Source organism: Sceloporus occidentalis, unplaced genomic scaffold, assembly GCF_023333645.1.
Source record: "Sceloporus occidentalis isolate IW3139 unplaced genomic scaffold, rSceOcc1.0.p SCAF_121, whole genome shotgun sequence".
NCBI lineage: Eukaryota > Metazoa > Chordata > Lepidosauria > Squamata > Phrynosomatidae > Sceloporus > Sceloporus occidentalis.
In genome coordinates, this window is record NW_028317101.1 from 1,348,019 (window position 1) to 1,366,733 (window position 18,715).

At 35.3% G+C, this 18,715-nt stretch overlaps 1 protein-coding gene across 1 annotated transcript in view; it reads left to right on the forward strand.

The window, feature by feature from the left end:
- Positions 1-16,455, forward strand: part of ATP13A4 (ATPase 13A4) — a 32,190-nt gene extending 15,735 nt beyond the window's left edge. The window contains exons 14-30 of the mRNA XM_089498475.1: positions 1,309-1,459; positions 2,782-2,862; positions 3,307-3,463; positions 5,808-5,925; positions 6,782-6,906; positions 7,115-7,278; positions 8,410-8,532; positions 8,718-8,797; positions 9,133-9,175; positions 9,291-9,400; positions 10,386-10,482; positions 11,250-11,322; positions 12,126-12,292; positions 12,624-12,828; positions 13,495-13,583; positions 13,791-13,871; positions 16,237-16,455. Of these exons, the coding sequence (XP_089354601.1) occupies positions 1,309-1,459; positions 2,782-2,862; positions 3,307-3,463; positions 5,808-5,925; positions 6,782-6,906; positions 7,115-7,278; positions 8,410-8,532; positions 8,718-8,797; positions 9,133-9,175; positions 9,291-9,400; positions 10,386-10,482; positions 11,250-11,322; positions 12,126-12,292; positions 12,624-12,828; positions 13,495-13,583; positions 13,791-13,871; positions 16,237-16,455 (2,083 nt within the window). The remainder of the gene's footprint in view (positions 1-1,308; positions 1,460-2,781; positions 2,863-3,306; positions 3,464-5,807; positions 5,926-6,781; positions 6,907-7,114; positions 7,279-8,409; positions 8,533-8,717; positions 8,798-9,132; positions 9,176-9,290; positions 9,401-10,385; positions 10,483-11,249; positions 11,323-12,125; positions 12,293-12,623; positions 12,829-13,494; positions 13,584-13,790; positions 13,872-16,236) is intronic.
- The last annotated feature ends 2,260 nt before the right edge of the window (positions 16,456-18,715 follow it).

Genomic DNA, 18,715 nt, shown 5'->3' on the forward strand with positions numbered 1-18,715 from the left:
AACAAAGCCCCTACTTGGGGCAATTACCAATTATGCCATTAAAACAGGGAAAAATAAATCCTTCTTGATTTCATAGTGGAATCCCTGGATCAACTTTCTAATATGACTGTCCTTTTAGCAGTTGTAGCCCTTTATGTTATGCTTAACCAGAAAAGCATCCAGACCTTTCTTAAAAACATCAACAGAGTTAGATAATACAACAGCCTTAGGCAGAGAGTTCCATATTCTTATTGTTCTTACTGTGAAGAACCCTTTCCTAGGCTGATGGTGAAATCTCCTTGAATTATTTTTTTACTCATATTGAACACAACACCAGAATGAAATGTGTAACGCCACATTTTTTTTTAGCTCAACTTAGGTGAATGTGCTATTAAAATATTAATAACATACCACATCCTTTAAAATGCAAACAACATGGGTTTACAGCTTTACATGAATATTTCTTAATATATTTGTGGGTTTTTTTCTTCTTGTGCGGGTGCTAAAGACATCCTTCTATTATTATATTTGCGCAGAAGCCGTCATTACCATATCTCCCCGCTGAATAATATTATCAAGCAGCAGTATGTCGTTTTTGCAGATTATCATCACAAAAATGTATATTTTGGACTTCTCATTAAGCTGTGGTTCTTAAGAGTTTTAAAAACACCACTCAGCCTAATTAGACTACTTTTTTTTGTGAATGCTGCTGTGTTATGATTGGTGTCGGGTAGCAGGGGTAATGCCTCCCTAATGGTAATAATGGCAATGCCACCATAGGTCATATTAAGTCCTATAAAGCAATTAGAGTAGTTATAAAATGATACACTTTTTCATTAATTAAGGGTATGAGATAAAAAGGATTAAGCGTAGGAGAACAACGCATACTTGAACGAAAGTGGTGATAGGATGTTTCTTTATCCCTAGTGTCTATAAAGTTGGAAAGGTATTTCATATATGTTTGAAAACCGAATGTATTATGAATCTATTCAGTTAGTTTCATATACTGAAATAGGCTTTCATGCATGCATGTTACACATCAAAGAATATAATAATTCTAGAACAGATCTACAAGCTGAAACAGGACATCATTTTTCATGTTTTGACAAGAAGACATGCATTTCTAAATGACAAGTATACCACTGCTTTTAAAACTGCAGGCTTATGCTGCTATTTTCTAAATGGGGAAAAATCTTCCAAATGAGGCTTTCATTATGGCGGGGTTATTTGTTACATCTTGTCAAATTCACTATGCTTTATGTAGGTCAACTCACCTAGAGACTTAGTGATTTATAACCTTTAAAATTGCAATTTTTTTGTTACGTTCAGGTTTCAGAACATAATCCCCATGTCTGAAGACTCAACCCTCCCTTGGGGGCCTCTGTTTGGAGCCCTTGCATCCTGCCACTCACTGATTGTACTGGATGGGAAAGTACAAGGAGATCCACTGGACCTGAAAATGTTTGAATGTACTGGCTGGGTAAAATTGGCCACTGGCCTTATTTACTAAAGATTTAGTTCTGCTCACTGCAAATCTAATATTTTATATTGTATACAAGTTCTCGATTTCCTAGTGAGTGTAACATTACACAAGATGATAAATGGAGTTCCTGAGTCTATGGATTACAACCAGTGACCCTAAAATGGGAGGTTATTCGCCTACCCATGTCACCACAGCTTATTAATGCTCATTAATTAAAGCCTGGGAGTTGCCCCAAGCACCCTGTCTTAGCAGTGGGACTAGCCATGGGGCAGGGCCATCCGGGCAGAAAATGAGCTTCACCTAAGGACATTCCACTGCCCAGATGTTGAACATTGTAAACCAGAGGTAGTAGCATACATCTGCATTTGGTGACTTTGGAACACCTTTGCATTGATATGCTACGTAGTTAAACCACACATAAGTGAGTACTGCTTTCACACATTATTACCCTGTTAACCAGACACAGCTGTTTAGATCCAAAACGGGGTACATACTCTGAGGCCAAGTAGTGTACCATTTACTGAGTGGGGAGGGGGAAGAGAATTAGGTGGGGAGCAGACATGGCTAAACACCACTCTTCAGCCTTGGAGGAAGAGAAGAGTAACATGGGAGAGAGCAGCTCTTGACCTGGAGACTCCGGGTCAAACATAGAGCATTCCTAGTTAAAGATACATACATGGTTATAGTGTCAAGAAAGCTTGCAGGAGGCTGTCTATTTATGGTAAATCACAGTTAACCGGATGTAAAAGTGTTCAAATGTCACAGCACAGTGTAAAACACTAAACATTCTAATAAATAGTATGTTGTTTAGTGTCCCCTATTATTACTCTTTAAATAAATAATAAAAAAAAAATACTTGTATTCTAGTCCTTTAAAAACAAAAAAAAAAACAAAAAAAATAATATATATATATATATATATATATATATATATATATATATATATATATATATGGCGGCCGTAGGTACATATTACCTTAATTCACATGATCTTGTAATAGTTTAAAGGGACACTATCTAGATTTGTAAATGTAAACTGTATGATTTAACTATAAACACATTCTAAACTGCGGTAAAATGTTAGATTATTATACAGTGGATATTTTTATATGCCACATTACAAAAACCCTACATTTTACAGTAATGTGTATGCCTTAAATATATGCTGTAGATCTACACATTGTGTATATTAATTTTCTTACTTTGTATTGTGCATTCTTAGCTCCTCAATAATATTGCGTTGCTTATTGTTGATCGTTTTTTGCGTTCTTTAATTAACCAAATATACTTTAAGTACGGTTCTTGGCTTTGTTTAACCAGGTAATAGCTCAGTGTCAGGAGGATAATACAGAGGAGTCTATGCAATCAATGACTGTGAAACCTGGTCCAAGTGCAGGCAATGTAAGGCAAATTACATGTATAAGCTTTATTACTACTTTGTGGTTTTAAGTGCTAAATGTTCTAAAGCGGCATTATTTCCTTTTTTTTTCATTTCTTTAATACCGTAATCATACATGGGAACCTGTCATGGTAGGCTCCACAGTTCTCTTAAATTACAAGTGCCAGATGTTTGCAAAAAATAAAACAAACTAAAAAAAAACACAACACAATACAATAGAGTAAACTAAATGGAGAACACTATGAAAAAGAAAATGGGAGGTATTATATGTCTATTATGCTACTTGCAATGAGCTCTGTTTGCAATGCTAACTGTTCCAAATGTAATGAGACTTTTCTTTTTTGGTAACTCTTTAACACTTTCCTTTGTAGATTACATAATCCCAGAGGTCTGTCACTGTTGATAATGATCAATTTCTATTCCTAAAACCACTTTTTCCTCCACAGGCGGATGTTGAAGGCATAGTTGTCCTACAGCAGTTCCCATTCTCCTCTGGGTTACAGCGCATGTCCGTCATCACACAAGTTCTCAATGGGGATGAATATGCTGTCTACATGAAGGGAGCACCGGAGATGGTTGCTTCATTTTGCATACCTGATACAGGTTCTGTTTCACAAATGCTTTGATATGGAAATACATACATGGTCATACACACTAGTCATCAAAAAACCATAACCAGTGGAGATCCTGGAAATATGACAACAATATTTATATTGCTTAGCATGTGCATATGAATATGTGTTTGGAATATATTCGCATGTGCATATAAATACGGTTTTGGATTAGAAACATGGACCCATTATTTTTTGTGAACTATAGCTCCCAAGACCCTCAACATAAATAATGAGGGCCTATGTTGTACTCCACAAAAGCAGATGCACCAGCTGTTCAACAGGGGTGTCATATTTGTGGAAATTTGTAATTTTTTGTAATGTTGTATTTTTAGTATAATTATTACGTTTAACCCCTAAATATTTATCTTTACAATTAAATAATTTTAGTTTTTTCAGTTTTTTTACTTGCTTTTTACTATGAGAATGCAATAAATGTATGTATTAGAATACCCCCCCCCAAAAAAAAATTTTTTTTTTTTAAATAAATCCTACTTGCATTGAAATCTACTATTTACAACAGGGGCTGTGCCAAATGGAGACTGGCTGTTTTTCTTTTTGTGTTGGTACTTATATTTACTTTACGTTAAACAGCCTCCCAGCAGAAGTGGTAGGAAGTCAGAAAGCGAGCGAACTTAATCACGCATGATGTAGGAATAAAGCTTTTTAGAATATCAGACAAAACCAAGGCTTGTTAAGGTCTGCGTTTTTTTTTCATCAGGAGAGTAGATGGGTTGAACAGTTCTTATGTGCCTTGAAATTCTGCGTTTCTATAGTTTACAGAAAACCAGGGATTTACCATGCTTTTCATAAGGATCAGTTAAACCTATTCACTAAAGAAATGAGGTGATATGTTGGGTATATTTAGCACACAGTCTTCTGCTGGTATATAGGTCAGGTATTTTTATAAGTGGCATCAGGGTTCATTAAAAAATATTGATTTTATGCATGTGCTTTCTTATTTGTAAACGTTTTAGGCTTTTGTTTTGTTGGATTATTCATGGTTTCTGGTTGAGTGAGCTAAAATATCTGCAGTTTTGGATGAATTGTTTTAAAACCCAAGAATAGTTTGGGCCACGTGCCTGCAGGATAACATTAAGTTTCTATTACGAGTCTTCAAGGATGTCCATTAGTCTGTCATTTTATTTATTAACCATTATTTGTGTTCAAATATTTCCTTAACATTCCATTTGTTGCAAAGGTATTTAAGGCCACTAGTTAACTGTGCGACTTTAGTTTTCCTTAGACAATATTTTCATAAAAACCAACACAGTATAAAAATAGATATTATAAAGGTTCTGGGAAAACCAGAATTACTCTTTTGTTAGAGGTAATCTGGTCCGTATATTCAACTGGATATAGAAATTACAATAATATATGCCTGCTGCAGTAATCCCAGAATATCCATTAATGATCCAGTGGCTAACTTCTTTCATTATTCTCATACTTACTAAGACTGTCCTAGCTATGACTAATTATACCATAATTATAGAATATATATATATTAATATAAGTACTTACAAATGTGTAACTACATCAGTAATGTAACTAAAGCAGCGATGGGATTTTAATATCCAACAGAAAATAATGTGATTTCACCTAAATTAAAACATTTTATTAACTAAAATAAAATAAAACACCTAGAGTCATAAGTCAGTTCATGCAATAAATCACTAAATTAATCAAATGGAATAAAACATTAAAACAAAGGCCGAGAGGAACATCAATCGCCAAATAACTTATAAGGGGGAACACAAAAAATAAACTACTCCCGACTAGAAAGTTCACTGGTTTATACATTTTATAATGTCTTAACACTATGATGGTGGTAACTTTGTAGCAAGAGATTTTTTTTCCAGTTTTGGATTTTTTTTCTTCATCATGATTTAAATAAATTCATTTTGTAATTTATTGTATTAATGGACTATTGTGACTTTAGAGGTAGTTTTGTTTGATTTGTATTAATTACGTAAAAGTCACATTTTTATTTTGATCAAATCATGTTCTTTTTCCCTAGATATTGATATTTCACTCCCTACTAGTGTATTTCACATCAAACATTTAGATCTTGGGCTATTTTGCGATTTTTACCCTTACTGTATTTTATTGTTCTGCCAATGTGTGCCTATTCATGCTATCTCCGTCTTCCCGGCATCCAATCTTTCCAAGCCCTTTTCTTTTTCCTTCCTAATAATTACGCTCTGCTCTACCTTCTCCTTGATTTCATTCCAACATGGTTACACTTGTATCAGGTTACAATATTGACTGGACAGACGCCTATTAATGAATTGTTTGTACTTATGTTGATGTTACGCCTTTTCATCTCTTTCAAACAGTTCCCATCAACTTTTCAGATGAGCTTGAACATTATACAAAGCAGGGGTTTAGAGTTATTGGACTGGCTTATAAGATCATGGACGCAAAAGAGCATTTTAATCTATCCATTTTAAAGAGGTAAGAGCAAGAATATATCCCGTGTAAAATGTCATGAAAAGGCAGGAAAGAATAATGAATTAGTAATGTAAACAATTACCTTAACAAAGATCCTAGAAGGACTCTCTGAAATATGCTTCAAGAGACCTTTAACTAAAATAATTCTGCAGCCTGAACACTGGGTCATCACAACATTACCAAGTTAAAAAGATGGCCAGTCTCTGCTGGGCAAAGCAGAGCTGCTGTTCGTAACCAAACTTGGGTTATCCAATGACTCATGTAGACATCATGCAAACTCTATGTATTGTCTACACTGACATCATCGCCACAAAAAACATGTGTATACGAATTGTCAGCCCCTTAAACACACACTGTAAGCTCACAATGGGATGGGTTAAACTAAGTTTGTAAAACCATCTAAGAACTGATCACCCAATTACATTGGGACCCTAGGACCATAGTTTATCCACCAACCTTATCTGTATAAAAGAACACTGGGACTTTACCTCCCAGCCCACTAGTCCAAGTGCAGAGACTTTACAAAAGGCGTACACATAATGTAGGGTGGAGGTTTAATGGAGAGCCATCATCATCATAGCTTTTAGTATAGCTTCGTACTTTCATCAAAACTACCTGTAGCTTTTCTTTCTTTTTTTTCTGTGGCGGACATTGTAATTGATTTGGAGATACTGTAGTTCATGGATGGATGAGGTGTGGCTCACAGTGGCGATTTCACAGTGAACTTCCTGTCCCAAAGTTCTCTCCTTTCTCCTCATCTATATATACTTTTTCCTTTCTTAAAACATATGAGTAATACACAGAATCTTGCACTGTTTCATAAATTCATCCCTGATTTACATTTTTTCCTTGTTATAAGGGAGGAGGTAGAATCCAACCTTAGTTTTCTTGGACTCCTAGTGATGGAAAACAGAGTGAAGCTAGAAACTAGACCTGTGTTAAGAGAGCTCGACGGTTCTAAAATCAGAACGGTCATGATCACAGGTAGTTAAGATTAATAATTATTGAAAATGCCTACGTTTTATGCTGGATTCAAAGTGTCTTGATTCTAAATTACCTTTTCCTTAGTAAACGTATATTATTGTGAGGGTTTGAAGGGTGGTTTCATTCATGTTGAACCTGTGAATGTTATTTGTGTGAGAATAACATGGCAATCATGTTTACGTTGTAAATTTGAATTTATGTCGAGCAGGTGATAATCTTCAGACAGCTGTGACTGTTGCTAAAAACTCTGGAATGATATCAGAAGGGAGTAATGTTGTTTTTATTGAAGCTCAAGAACCCAGTGAGTCCAACTTGGCATCTATCACGTGGACTCTGCTTCAAGGAGGCAAACAAAAATATTCTGAGATTACGGTAGGCACCATTATAGGAGCTTTGTACTGATTTCCACTAATGTATGCATTTTCAAGAGTTTTACCAATTGAGACATAATTCCAACACAGCCTTCATTGGACACAATAAAACTTTAATATGCACTTGTACAATCTCAATTAAGAATCACAGATTGTGACAATTTCCTTATAATATGTAAAAATAGGAGCACTAAGCATAAGGATACAGATTTAAACAAGTGTTAACAAATGAAAAATATAAAGAATTAAAGACAATGACAGTTTTTTGTCATAGTCGCTCCCATAGGGATATAGCAACCCTGTGCGCTTCAGGATTCATTTCAAGCTCCTGACTCTTACTTTCAAAGCCCTTCATAGGGCTTCCCCTACTTACATCTTTTCACTACTCTTTAAGAGCACTCCTAACCGGTCTCTCCGCTCATCCAATAATCTCCATCTGTCCTCTCCTCTGATTTACAGCTCTCATGCACTCTTACACGATTTCTCAAAGGGCTGCCCCTATCCTCTGCAACGCCCTCGCCCAGCCTATCTATCTTTCCTTCTGCCTTTCGGTCCTGCTTCAAAAAAATGCCTAAAGCCTCAATTCTTTAAGGACACCTATGAACTTGCGCATTAACATGTTTCCTGCCATAATCCTTTAGCTCACCTGTCCCAATGCCTCTCCCACGATACTTATACTGGCATGGCTGGTCCATCCCTATTAGTGGCATTTTATCTCTTGTGTAATGCACTCTAACTCCCTTTAGATTGTAAGCTCTTTTGAGCAGGGCCCTCCCCACTCTTGTTTCTGTAAATCAAATTGTTATATACTGCTTGTTCTGTCCGGTCTACTAATTGTACAGCTGTACAGATTAAAATTAATTATAATTAGCTGCTATATAAAATTATAAATAATAATGATTAGTGATATAATGGGGTACATTCAAATTAAATGTACAATTAGGTATATAATTATTTTATTTTATATAGCTTGCTGAAGCTTTTTAGGAGGGCAATAATGTTTTCTCCTGCCATGGTTAATACATTTCTTTTCCGGCAGCAAAATGTTTAAAATAAATATTTCTATATATGCCACGCGTTTGATTTTATTCTTATATGCTGTGTAATGTTTTGTACTGTAATATAATTTTAGGATGTTTTCCTTAACATAGAGGATGAATCCACAACCAGAAATAAAAAGCCTCCTTTCCATTTTGCCATGACTGGGGCTTCTTACAAAGTAATATTGCGACATTTTAACCATTTGCTGCAGAAGGTATTTGCATTTCATTCTTTGGTGTGAAAAAGAGATATATTATTTTTTTTTTAAATCGCTTAGACATACCTAATCTTGGTAGGATGTTCAACTTGGTAGTATTTCAACATGTCGTTTCTTGTAAGGAATTTGTTACTGGATTTTGAAATCAAATGTGAAATCTTCCTTCTTTTAACCCTTTGCAGATATTGATAAATGGAACTATTTTTGCTCGAATGTCCCCAGGGGAAAAATCAAGTCTTGTGGAAGAATTCCAAAAATTAGGGTAGGTTCTATGTATTTAACCTCTGGCTTTTCTAAGATATTCTATGTGTCATTATTAACTAGATACAGTACTTTACGACCTCTAACTGCTTCTGAATTTAGAAAATGCAATCTGAAATGTAAAAAATGTGTCCAAAAGCACAGGAACACATATATATATCCCACCCAGCACACAATCGCAAAAACACCATATCCCTTTGCCAGTCCTCTACTAACTATTAAGCTAGAGCTGAAGTGTTAATAGTATTTTATTGATTAGTCCTAACTTGATGATACCCACACCAGGTTTTCCTCTATTCTGTGTGTGATTTTTTTTTTTTATTTCTTTTCCTTAAGTTACTATGTTGGCATGTGTGGTGATGGAGCCAATGATTGTGGAGTAAGTACTAAACATGTAGTGTGACCCTTTATTTATTTTTTATTTTTTTGGGGAGGTAATCGTTGACATGAATAATGAAAAAGCGATTCATTATCCTTTTATCGTCTGCTTTTAGGCTCTGAAAATGGCTCATGTTGGAATTTCATTATCTGAACAAGAGGCATCTGTAGCTTCACCCTTCACATCAAATACTCCAAACATCGAATGTGTCCCACAGCTGATAAAGTGAGTTACACTCTTCATTATCCAATACTATACTATTATGTAGGACTGGCTAAAATGAATTGTGGAGGCTATATGTGAATGTATACTTTATGAATATAACACAAAAATAATTTGGGTCAGCGCCTAACAAAATTGTGAAAATTACCAGGTTATATCAAGATTATACTTCCCAAAACACGTCTAACAGATTGTATGTGTTTATAAGGGTCCTAGGCACTTGAAAGACATAAAATGGACAAAACAAAAGAACCATATGGTGTAGTATATCAAAAAAGAATAGGAGAGACTCTTACACTATACAGGGGACTGCCTAGCCCTTTCGTAATTCGTTTCTTTAAAACGTAGCCTTCAGGTGTCCCTGACAGCGTGAATGGAATGCATTTTCTCCGAAAAGATCAAAGGCAGATACCAGGAAGTTAAGAGGTGTAAACGTATCTTTTTAATATCAAACAAGAATCTGGTAGCTTACATTCGCCTAACCTCCTGGTATCTGCTTTTGATCTTTTCGGAGAAAATTGATTCCGATCACGCTGCAAACATTTTTTAATTTTCACAATTTTGTTGGGCGCTGTCATAAATAATTTTTATGTTAACATTTCTTTTGGGGTAACTGTGGGGTTTATCCCCAGTGATTCAGCAGCACGTCCGTTAAGCGCTTCATCTATACTCCACTAATTTAGAATATACACTTAAGCTTTCATGACACTTGGATCCTTAAAAAAAGCAAAGCCTCTATCTATCTGTCTATCTTCAGATAACGGACAATACCTATTTTCATGTTATAATCATATTTCTTCAATTTATTATAATAGACCTCTTTCTCAAAGTGCATGCTTGTGCATATATATATATATATATATATATATATATATATATATATGTGCTTAACCCCCTCACCTTTATTCCCCTTTATATTTTACAAATCTGTATCCCTAAATATTTACTCTGGATCTGTTAATGCTAACCTTATTGTAATTTCTTTCAGGGAAGGAAGAGCTGCTCTTGTTACCTCCTTCTGTGTTTTCAAATACATGGCTATTTACAGTATGATTCAGTATATTGGGGTATTGCTGCTCTATTGGGTAAGAAAATGATACGCTATTTATATTTCACAATTAAAAAGGTTTTGAGGTTAATTTGCCAAGATCCCTTACTCTGCATTCGGCCTACTTGCTATCGCACCTTCAACAGAGCTAATATGTTGGGTCTTAATGCTCGTACTTTAAAGAGATGCAGAGACCAGACACTGTCTAGGAGTACATAGTATTTAACTCTACACAAGTACTATTTTAGTTGGCTCTCTTCCTTACTGTCCGTAAGGCCGAGTACTCGTATTTGGCTTGGACTGTCCCTTTGTGCCTCCCAATTTTCACAATTTAATAGCCTAGCTGTAGCACATGCAATGAATGGGATGAGTTTTAAGATTAGTTTTTATCCCTAGTCTATTCCTTAAACATTTTCACGCATTTTTTCCCCAAAAACCTTTTCCCATAAAAACTTTACATTTACCCCCAGGATAACCCTGAATGGACATGTGTTTTTCTTTTTCTTTTTTTAATATTTTATGTTACTGTACAAAAACAAAAAAACGACCCCTTCTTCAATACAAGTTATATTTTATATAGTCATTTAGCATTAAGATGATTAAGTTCCTCACCATGAGTCTGCCTTGTGAGCTGGGGCAACCTTGTTAAAATGTAAACAAATGATATATAAAGTATAGCTTAACACTTAAATATTTAGTCATATTTTTTGTGTTCGAATAATATTGTCCTAATACCAGTGATTTTGTAACCGGCCTAACTGGTGATATTTATATATTTTTTTTGTTTCTCTTTTTTACTCTCAGCATCTACAAACATATTCCAATTACCAGTTCCTCTTCCAGGATCTGGCTATAACCACTTTGATTAGTGTAACAAGTAAGTGATTTTGGATTTGCTGTATTTTTATAGTTGTGCACCATTTTACTGAATCTCAAGGTGAATGCATAAGTTCTGTGCTCCACTGTCCCAAAGTAGAACTTTTAAATGCGGCGCCATCCTCAACTCAAAATTTACTGAATCTGTAAAACACATGCCCTAGTTAATTTAGAGGTTTACACTAAGCGGGGTTAAGTTTCTAAACAGGTAACCGGTTACTTCCGTCAGGGTGTTTTTAGAACTGTGTAGATTATTATTTTCCTCTCCTTATGCTATATATCAAAGTATGTTTCTGGCAGTGCTGAAAGAAAGACGATAGAATGAGTGCTCTTTCATACCTGATCTTAAAACCATTCAATTTATGAGCACAGTATGACCTTGCAGTGACAGCACTTTGAATAGAAATTGTTTTACCTGAAACCAAAAAAACCCATAATTAAACGAGAACTGAAAAGCACGCATAACCTATGTCCTTATAATTGCTTTAATGTTCCATGTTTAAGTAAATGAGGGTTATAGCCCTGACATCATATCTGCCGTCACAAAAGGCATAGCTTTGGAATCCTTAGTTTTCCACATTCTCTCAGTGAAAACTTTGAATATTGGTAAATATATATAATATATACACATGTGTGTGTATGTATGTGTGTGTGTGTGTATATATATATATATATATATATATATATATATATATATATATATATATATAAATATATTGGGATTCAGAGCAATGTGTAATGTGACGCATATGTGTGTACAATTGTTTTAATAGTTATTTTTCTTTTTTTTTTCCCCTTCTTCAGTGAGTCTTAACAATGCGTTTCCTAAGCTGGCCCCATACAGGCCTCCAGCCCAACTCGTCTCCCCCCCACTGCTCATGTCTGTGATCTTTAATATCATCTTGAGCTTAATCTTACAAATATGTGGATTCCTCATTGTCCAAAAACAGACATGGTACAACTCAGATGATATAAACAGGTAATTCAGATCTGTCGTGTTTTCTGGGACGGTAGAATGAATTTGACGTTTTAGTGGTTATGCAATTAATTACATCTAGTTTTTGACTGGATAAACTAATTTAGCAATGTTCTAACACTACATTTGTCACTTTTTTCAGTATTTATGTCAGAGAAGAGGTGTGAACTCAAGCATTGTATATAGTATAAAAATGCATTAATCCAGATTTCTCTGCTGGACAATTTAAATATAAAAAACACAAGACCAAAGTATTGAATATAAAATATATTTATTTTATAAATGTTTTTTTTTTACAAAATGGGGCTTTAGTATTTATCACAGACCTCTATGTTTACAGTGCTTGCAAGCCTGCTACTCAGAGTAGCCCGAATATTAGTAGTGAGACCAATGTGACCCATGCACAGAACCCCGATAGCTTCCAGAGCTATGAGAACACCACCATTTGGCTACTGGGCACTTTAAACTGCCTCATTATCGCATTTGTGGTTTCTAAAGGGAAACCATTCCGACAACCTATATATACAAACTGTAAGTACAAAGGTCTCATTTTATGCTTTTGCCTAATATGTCCTGTCTTGTGTTGCTTTCCTCTCTTCAAAAATATCAAAATACAGTTTTATATATGTATACAGTGATTTTATGTGCCAACTTTTTCTTTTTCAACAGGACAAAAGAGCGCTTTTCAAATATGTACATATATAGCAAGAATATTCGGGGATACGATGACATCACACAGTGAAACTGAACATGTCTATACAAAAAGTGCCCTCTTATATTCCCTCTTTTATTATGTTAACAATCCCCTAATAGATATAAAAAATAATGGTAACAAACTTATCATGCCGTTATAGCCAAGTAAAAATTGGTTTATTCTGTATGATTCAGATTTTGTATACCCTAAACTTTATTATAAATACTTCAATAAGTCCACAGTGGCAATGCTTTTACCTGTGATTGCTTTCTGGTTCCATAGAAGCAAGGTTAAGAAAAACGGACCATGCTAAGGAACCATTGAATGAGAATCTATGGTTTACCTACACATGACAATCGCACCTTAAAATGACATAGCATTCGGTACATAACTTTTAATTAATTAGGACAGTCGTTCTGTTTGTATAAAGGGAGGACATGACACACGTTTAAAGGGAAATGTTTAAAATCTCGTACTTATAACACAATGCTTTTCTGTTTCAGATATATTCATGATCGTGATTTCAGTCCAGATTGCAGTTTGCCTTTTCCTCCTGTTTGCTCATATAGAGAACCTGTACACTGTTATGGAAGTGAGTATCACAAGAACAACCTAGCATGTCCTCCTAACTCCATTTGTGTTTCATGCATTCAATTCAAACCACTGTACGACCACTGTATTATATATGCAAATGTTACCAAACCTCTATATTTGTATAGAGGAATACACACAATCCAATTGTTAAGGTCTAATTCATGCAAAGAATGTGGTTTAAATTGTTTCCATTGATTTTCTTCAGCTTGTCTGCACCCCTGTCATCTGGCGGTGGTCTATGGTGATAATGCTGCTTATAATATTGGCTCTTTCTTATGTTACTGAGGTAAGTGGGAAATACGTCTTGACTTCAGATATTTGTTATGGTCTTGGGCTGTATTCAGCGTTATAATCGCAATGCCTTTGGCAAAAAAATGTGATGCATAAGTGAAACCATATAAAAAAAAGTGCTGTTCTTGAAGAAACCAATCTAGTACTTGTAAAACATTTTGGGGTGATAATTCGGTTTTTGTGTAATTACATGGGTGACGGCTATCCATATATTGACGTCTAACTCGTGGTCTACTCTGTGGCCAGATGCATTTATTGTAACTTCTGTTGCCATATGCATTTATTGTAACTTCTGTTGCCATGATTTTTAGCTGCGTTAAGCAAGACGACACATGAGACATGTATGAAATGAAAGGTCTAAGGTATACATTTAGAGCAGGCAGTGGCATCTACAATGCAGATATTTTATTGTATCTAGTTAACTTTTTTTGTAACACTTTTTATTAGGTTGATGACATAAATAAATTTCATTTAGGTTCCCACTACACTCACCTTGATTTACCCCTGCTTAAAACTTCTGCATGAGTGCAAGTTTTCCAAAAGCAACATACCGTATTGGCCCGAATAAAGGCCGCACACTTTAGGTTGTTAAAGTGGGGGTGCAGCCTATTTTCGGGGTTTAGAACAGGGATGTGCAGTTCGTGACGCCCGGGATACGCAGTTCCAGGCTTTGGGCGGGTGTTTTTTTTCTTTTTCATTCATCCCTGCTGGGGGTCGGAGTGGCATATCTGGGGGCATAAAGCATATCAGAGGTTATAAAGCATATCTGGGGGGCATAAAGCATATCAGAGGTTATAAAGCATATCTGGGGGGGCAGCATGTCATATCAGGGGTTATAAAGTATATCAGGGGGGCAGAGGGGAATATCTAGAAGTAAGGTGCATTATGAATTAAGGGGGGGGACCTTAAAATGGCTATTGGTTTTCTGTCTGTATATAAGGTATGCTGACAAACTGTATAATAGATACCAAAAATGTTAAAATACATGTATGCCTGTTCATTAGATAAAATACTGTTTTACCATTCCACTAATGTGTATTTTTTCTTTAAAAATATTTTTTTCTTTAAAATAGCATCAAACTTTAAGGGTGCGGCCTATAATCGGGTGCGGCCTATAATCGGGTGCGGCCTATAATCGGGTGCAGCCTATATTTGAGCCAACACTGTATTTGCTTGATTCTAATCACTAATCCCTAACATGAAAAAATACACACCCATTTTTTTCCCCATGCAGACACACAGATATAAGCTTTGACCTTTCAAATAATGTAATTTAATCGATACAGTATACTAGCACACGTATACAGTTCTCTAACCCAGCGCTTATAAAATATTAAATCTATAGATTATAAAGTAACCTTAAAATACTTAAATTCGAGCGTGCATAGGTCGGTCAGCGGTTTTCAGTCTATGTCTCTCAAATGCAGATATCGTATGAAATATAAAAGGCAAAGAGTGACATCATAGTGCAAAAAAACATCACTGTATCAATTTGAAAATGTTAAAATGTATACACAGTCTGCTTACCGTATTCAGAGCCAAATTAAAAATTTAGGCTCATCAAAGACACGTGGACACTCTTAAGGCGGTGTCCTAGCCGCTTTCTGAGAATAATCACTCAAGATGTTTTTAAACAATTTATTAATACTTCAAGTAATTAAGTTTAAAAAAAAAATAATCATAAACACTTAAAATAAATAAGATATGATAAAAGTGCTCAACACATTGACTGGGACGCGTTTCGTCAGTCCATGATTTCCTCAGACAGGCCCTTTTTTTTTTTTTTTTTTTTTAATATTAAACACTGTTTTAGTAGCAATATTGATGTTCAGCCATGACAAATATGACAACACCTGTTGAAGGCTATGGGGCAATCTAACAAATGTACGTTACAAAGCAAGTTACGGTTTACCCCTGCCTACGGTTCATCATACTGATTACCATATGAAACTGGTTTCAGGGATTTTCAAGCTGTATTCAAATGTATAAACCTTTGCTTAAAAGCTTACATGTCTAGACATATATAAATATACATATGTATTTGTATAAATCAAGCCAAATGCACCCCACAATATCCAAAGAATCCCAGAGGAGTATATAAATTTATAAATCCGGATTAAACTCGCTCAGACGGACAAACAGCACAAACTGTGCAATAATATTCTGTTTAATGCATCTTGTTAGGCTATTCTTATGCTACCAACTCTTTTATGTCACGTGTGGAAGTATACGCGCTAGCAACACTTACATTTTAAAACATTGGTAAAAATTACAATAATATTATTATTATATCAGCCTTTTTATCCTACAATGTTGATGATGGTTTGTGTAGATTCTTTTTCTTTTCTTTTTTCTTACAGGAGGCAGTAATTGAAAACCAAACACTGTGGAACTGGTTGAAAGAGAAGTTTCAGTATAGATCAAAGAGCCCATACAAGAAGCTTCAACGTTTGTTAGCGAAAGACTCAGAGTGGCCCCCACTCAATAGAAAAGACCATGCTGCCCCTGTGGGATTGCTGCTGACAAGCAAAATGGGAGACTATGTTAATCCAAGTTTTGAGAACAATGAGATTTCCTGACATTATTGGTCATACGTATATAAAATATTTTTAATGAAACCGGAAATATTGTACTGGACCAGATGCTGCTTTCAAATATGTTGTAAATAGAGACCCAAAATAAAATAATTTTAAATAAAATTGTGAGTCACGTAGGTTTATTTCTGATTTCATTTGATTCACCTTATGAACATGCCAGTTGGTTAAAACAAAATCAGTGATCAGATGGTTTTTGTGTGATTGACTGCTGCTACTAAATGGGACTTCAGCTCATGTTGACTAGAAAGGACATTCTACTGAGCATGAGCAAGAAGCATACTGTGGTATGCTCCCTGCTTTCAGTAAAGTCAGCTAGAGGAGGAGTTCAATGAGACAGAATAAACAACTACAAATTGCCTGTACCGATTTGCATGCAGGAAAATGCACTGGAGCCCATGCAAAATGGACTCCAGTATGCCTTTAATATAAACACAGGACTAGAGCTCTTGTTTAATGCTGAGTAATGGTTATCTCTGTTGTGGTTCAATAGTATGACATACAATTAATTATGTAACATAACAGAGGTATCTGGCCACACAGCTTGTTATTCCCAATAACATGTAGCCCTCTGTATTACACGTGTTGGACAACAAAATAATTAGCCGCAAACATTTTTCACTGTTTAAGTAAATGCGATGAAAGTTCATAATAGAATTTGAAAAATGTGGTGAAAAATATAATTTGTGTTCCTGTCATTTATAGTTTTTACGGTTTTGGTCACTACCTGATATGTGGGGTTATAGTGTCACACCATGCTCAGCACATTATGTAGAGGCATTGCCTGTCCCAAGTAAACCTCTGTTTTGTCCCTATGTGTAGAACCTGTTACATTGTCCAAGTAGAGTTCTTATCAGGCCCACATACAACAGTTGCTAAATACGGTATATGTTTCAATTAATAAATAAGCACTCTTATACAGTTAAACCATATCTTATAACTAAAATGAATAACGTTTGTAAACCGATGAGACTTTTTCTGAGCCAAACTTTTTGTTACATGGTCTAAAGTGTGAGTCCAAACAAAAGAGCACTGTTAATGAAGATTTCTGAAAGAATGAAATACAGAAGAATATTTTAGCTTTAGTCCAATAAGTTGTTTGAAGAACTTAAATCCAAGAATGGCCACTAGAGGGCACTAGTGTAGCGTATTACCTAATTGAGTTGAAAAACCATGTAAGGTAATCTGATAATTGTTGGGGGCTGAATTGAAACTAAGTTTAGGTTAATTGAAGGAATTGGAGCGAGAGGGATAAATTACATTGATGAGGTAAGGAGGCTAAATTGAAAATGTGGTTGAACTAAGGGATTGAACAAGGATTCAGATTAATGAAAAACAGTGAAAAAAATCTACTTTAAGGTGAAAGAGGATACTTAATAGTAGGAGAGGGGTAGCAAAAAAGGTAGTGTTAATATGAAGGGGCATCCTAAATTATCTTACACTTTTGTGTGTGTGTATGTCTGCTATTACCCCCATTCCTCCCATTTTCATTGACCATCCATATAGATATGGGTGTGTAAGCATAGGGCTTAATTAATTTGGACCATGCACTGCTTAAGTATTTAGAATACTAATGCTAGTAACTGCTACTACAGATGATGCTTCCTTTCTACAAGGATTTTGTATGTATGCTTCACATTATACAATACAGAAATTGCATTTAGTTATTTCTAGCATATATACAGCACCCTCCACTAATATTGGTACCCTTGGTAAATATGAGCAAAGAAGGCTGTGAAAAATTATTTGTTTTAACTCTGATCTTTTCTTAAAAATGTGTGGCACAGTTATTGGCACCTGTATAAATTCATATGAGAAAATATATTTGAAGGATATTCCTATTGATATTTTACAGTTTTAGTATGCTGAGGCGACTAGGAACAGGAAATTGTTTAACTGTGACCTCCTGTTTTACAGGGGTATACATATTAGGAAACGCACGGGCCAAATTCCATTCATCACAATGGGTAAGAACAAGGAATATAGCTGTGATGTGCGGAAAAACTTCCCCCAAACTTGGAAATGGCTATACAAAAATAGCAAAAGCATTGAAAATGCTTATTTCCACTATTAGGGCAATAATTGATGTTTCAGTCCACTGGCAATCTTATGAAACACCCCGGAAGAGGGCGTCTGTCTATATTGTCTCAATGCAGTGTGAAGAGCATGCTTCGAGTGGCCAAAAACTCCAAGGATCACAGCTGGGGTCAGAAAGTCCCCCAAACTACAATCCATCATCACCTAC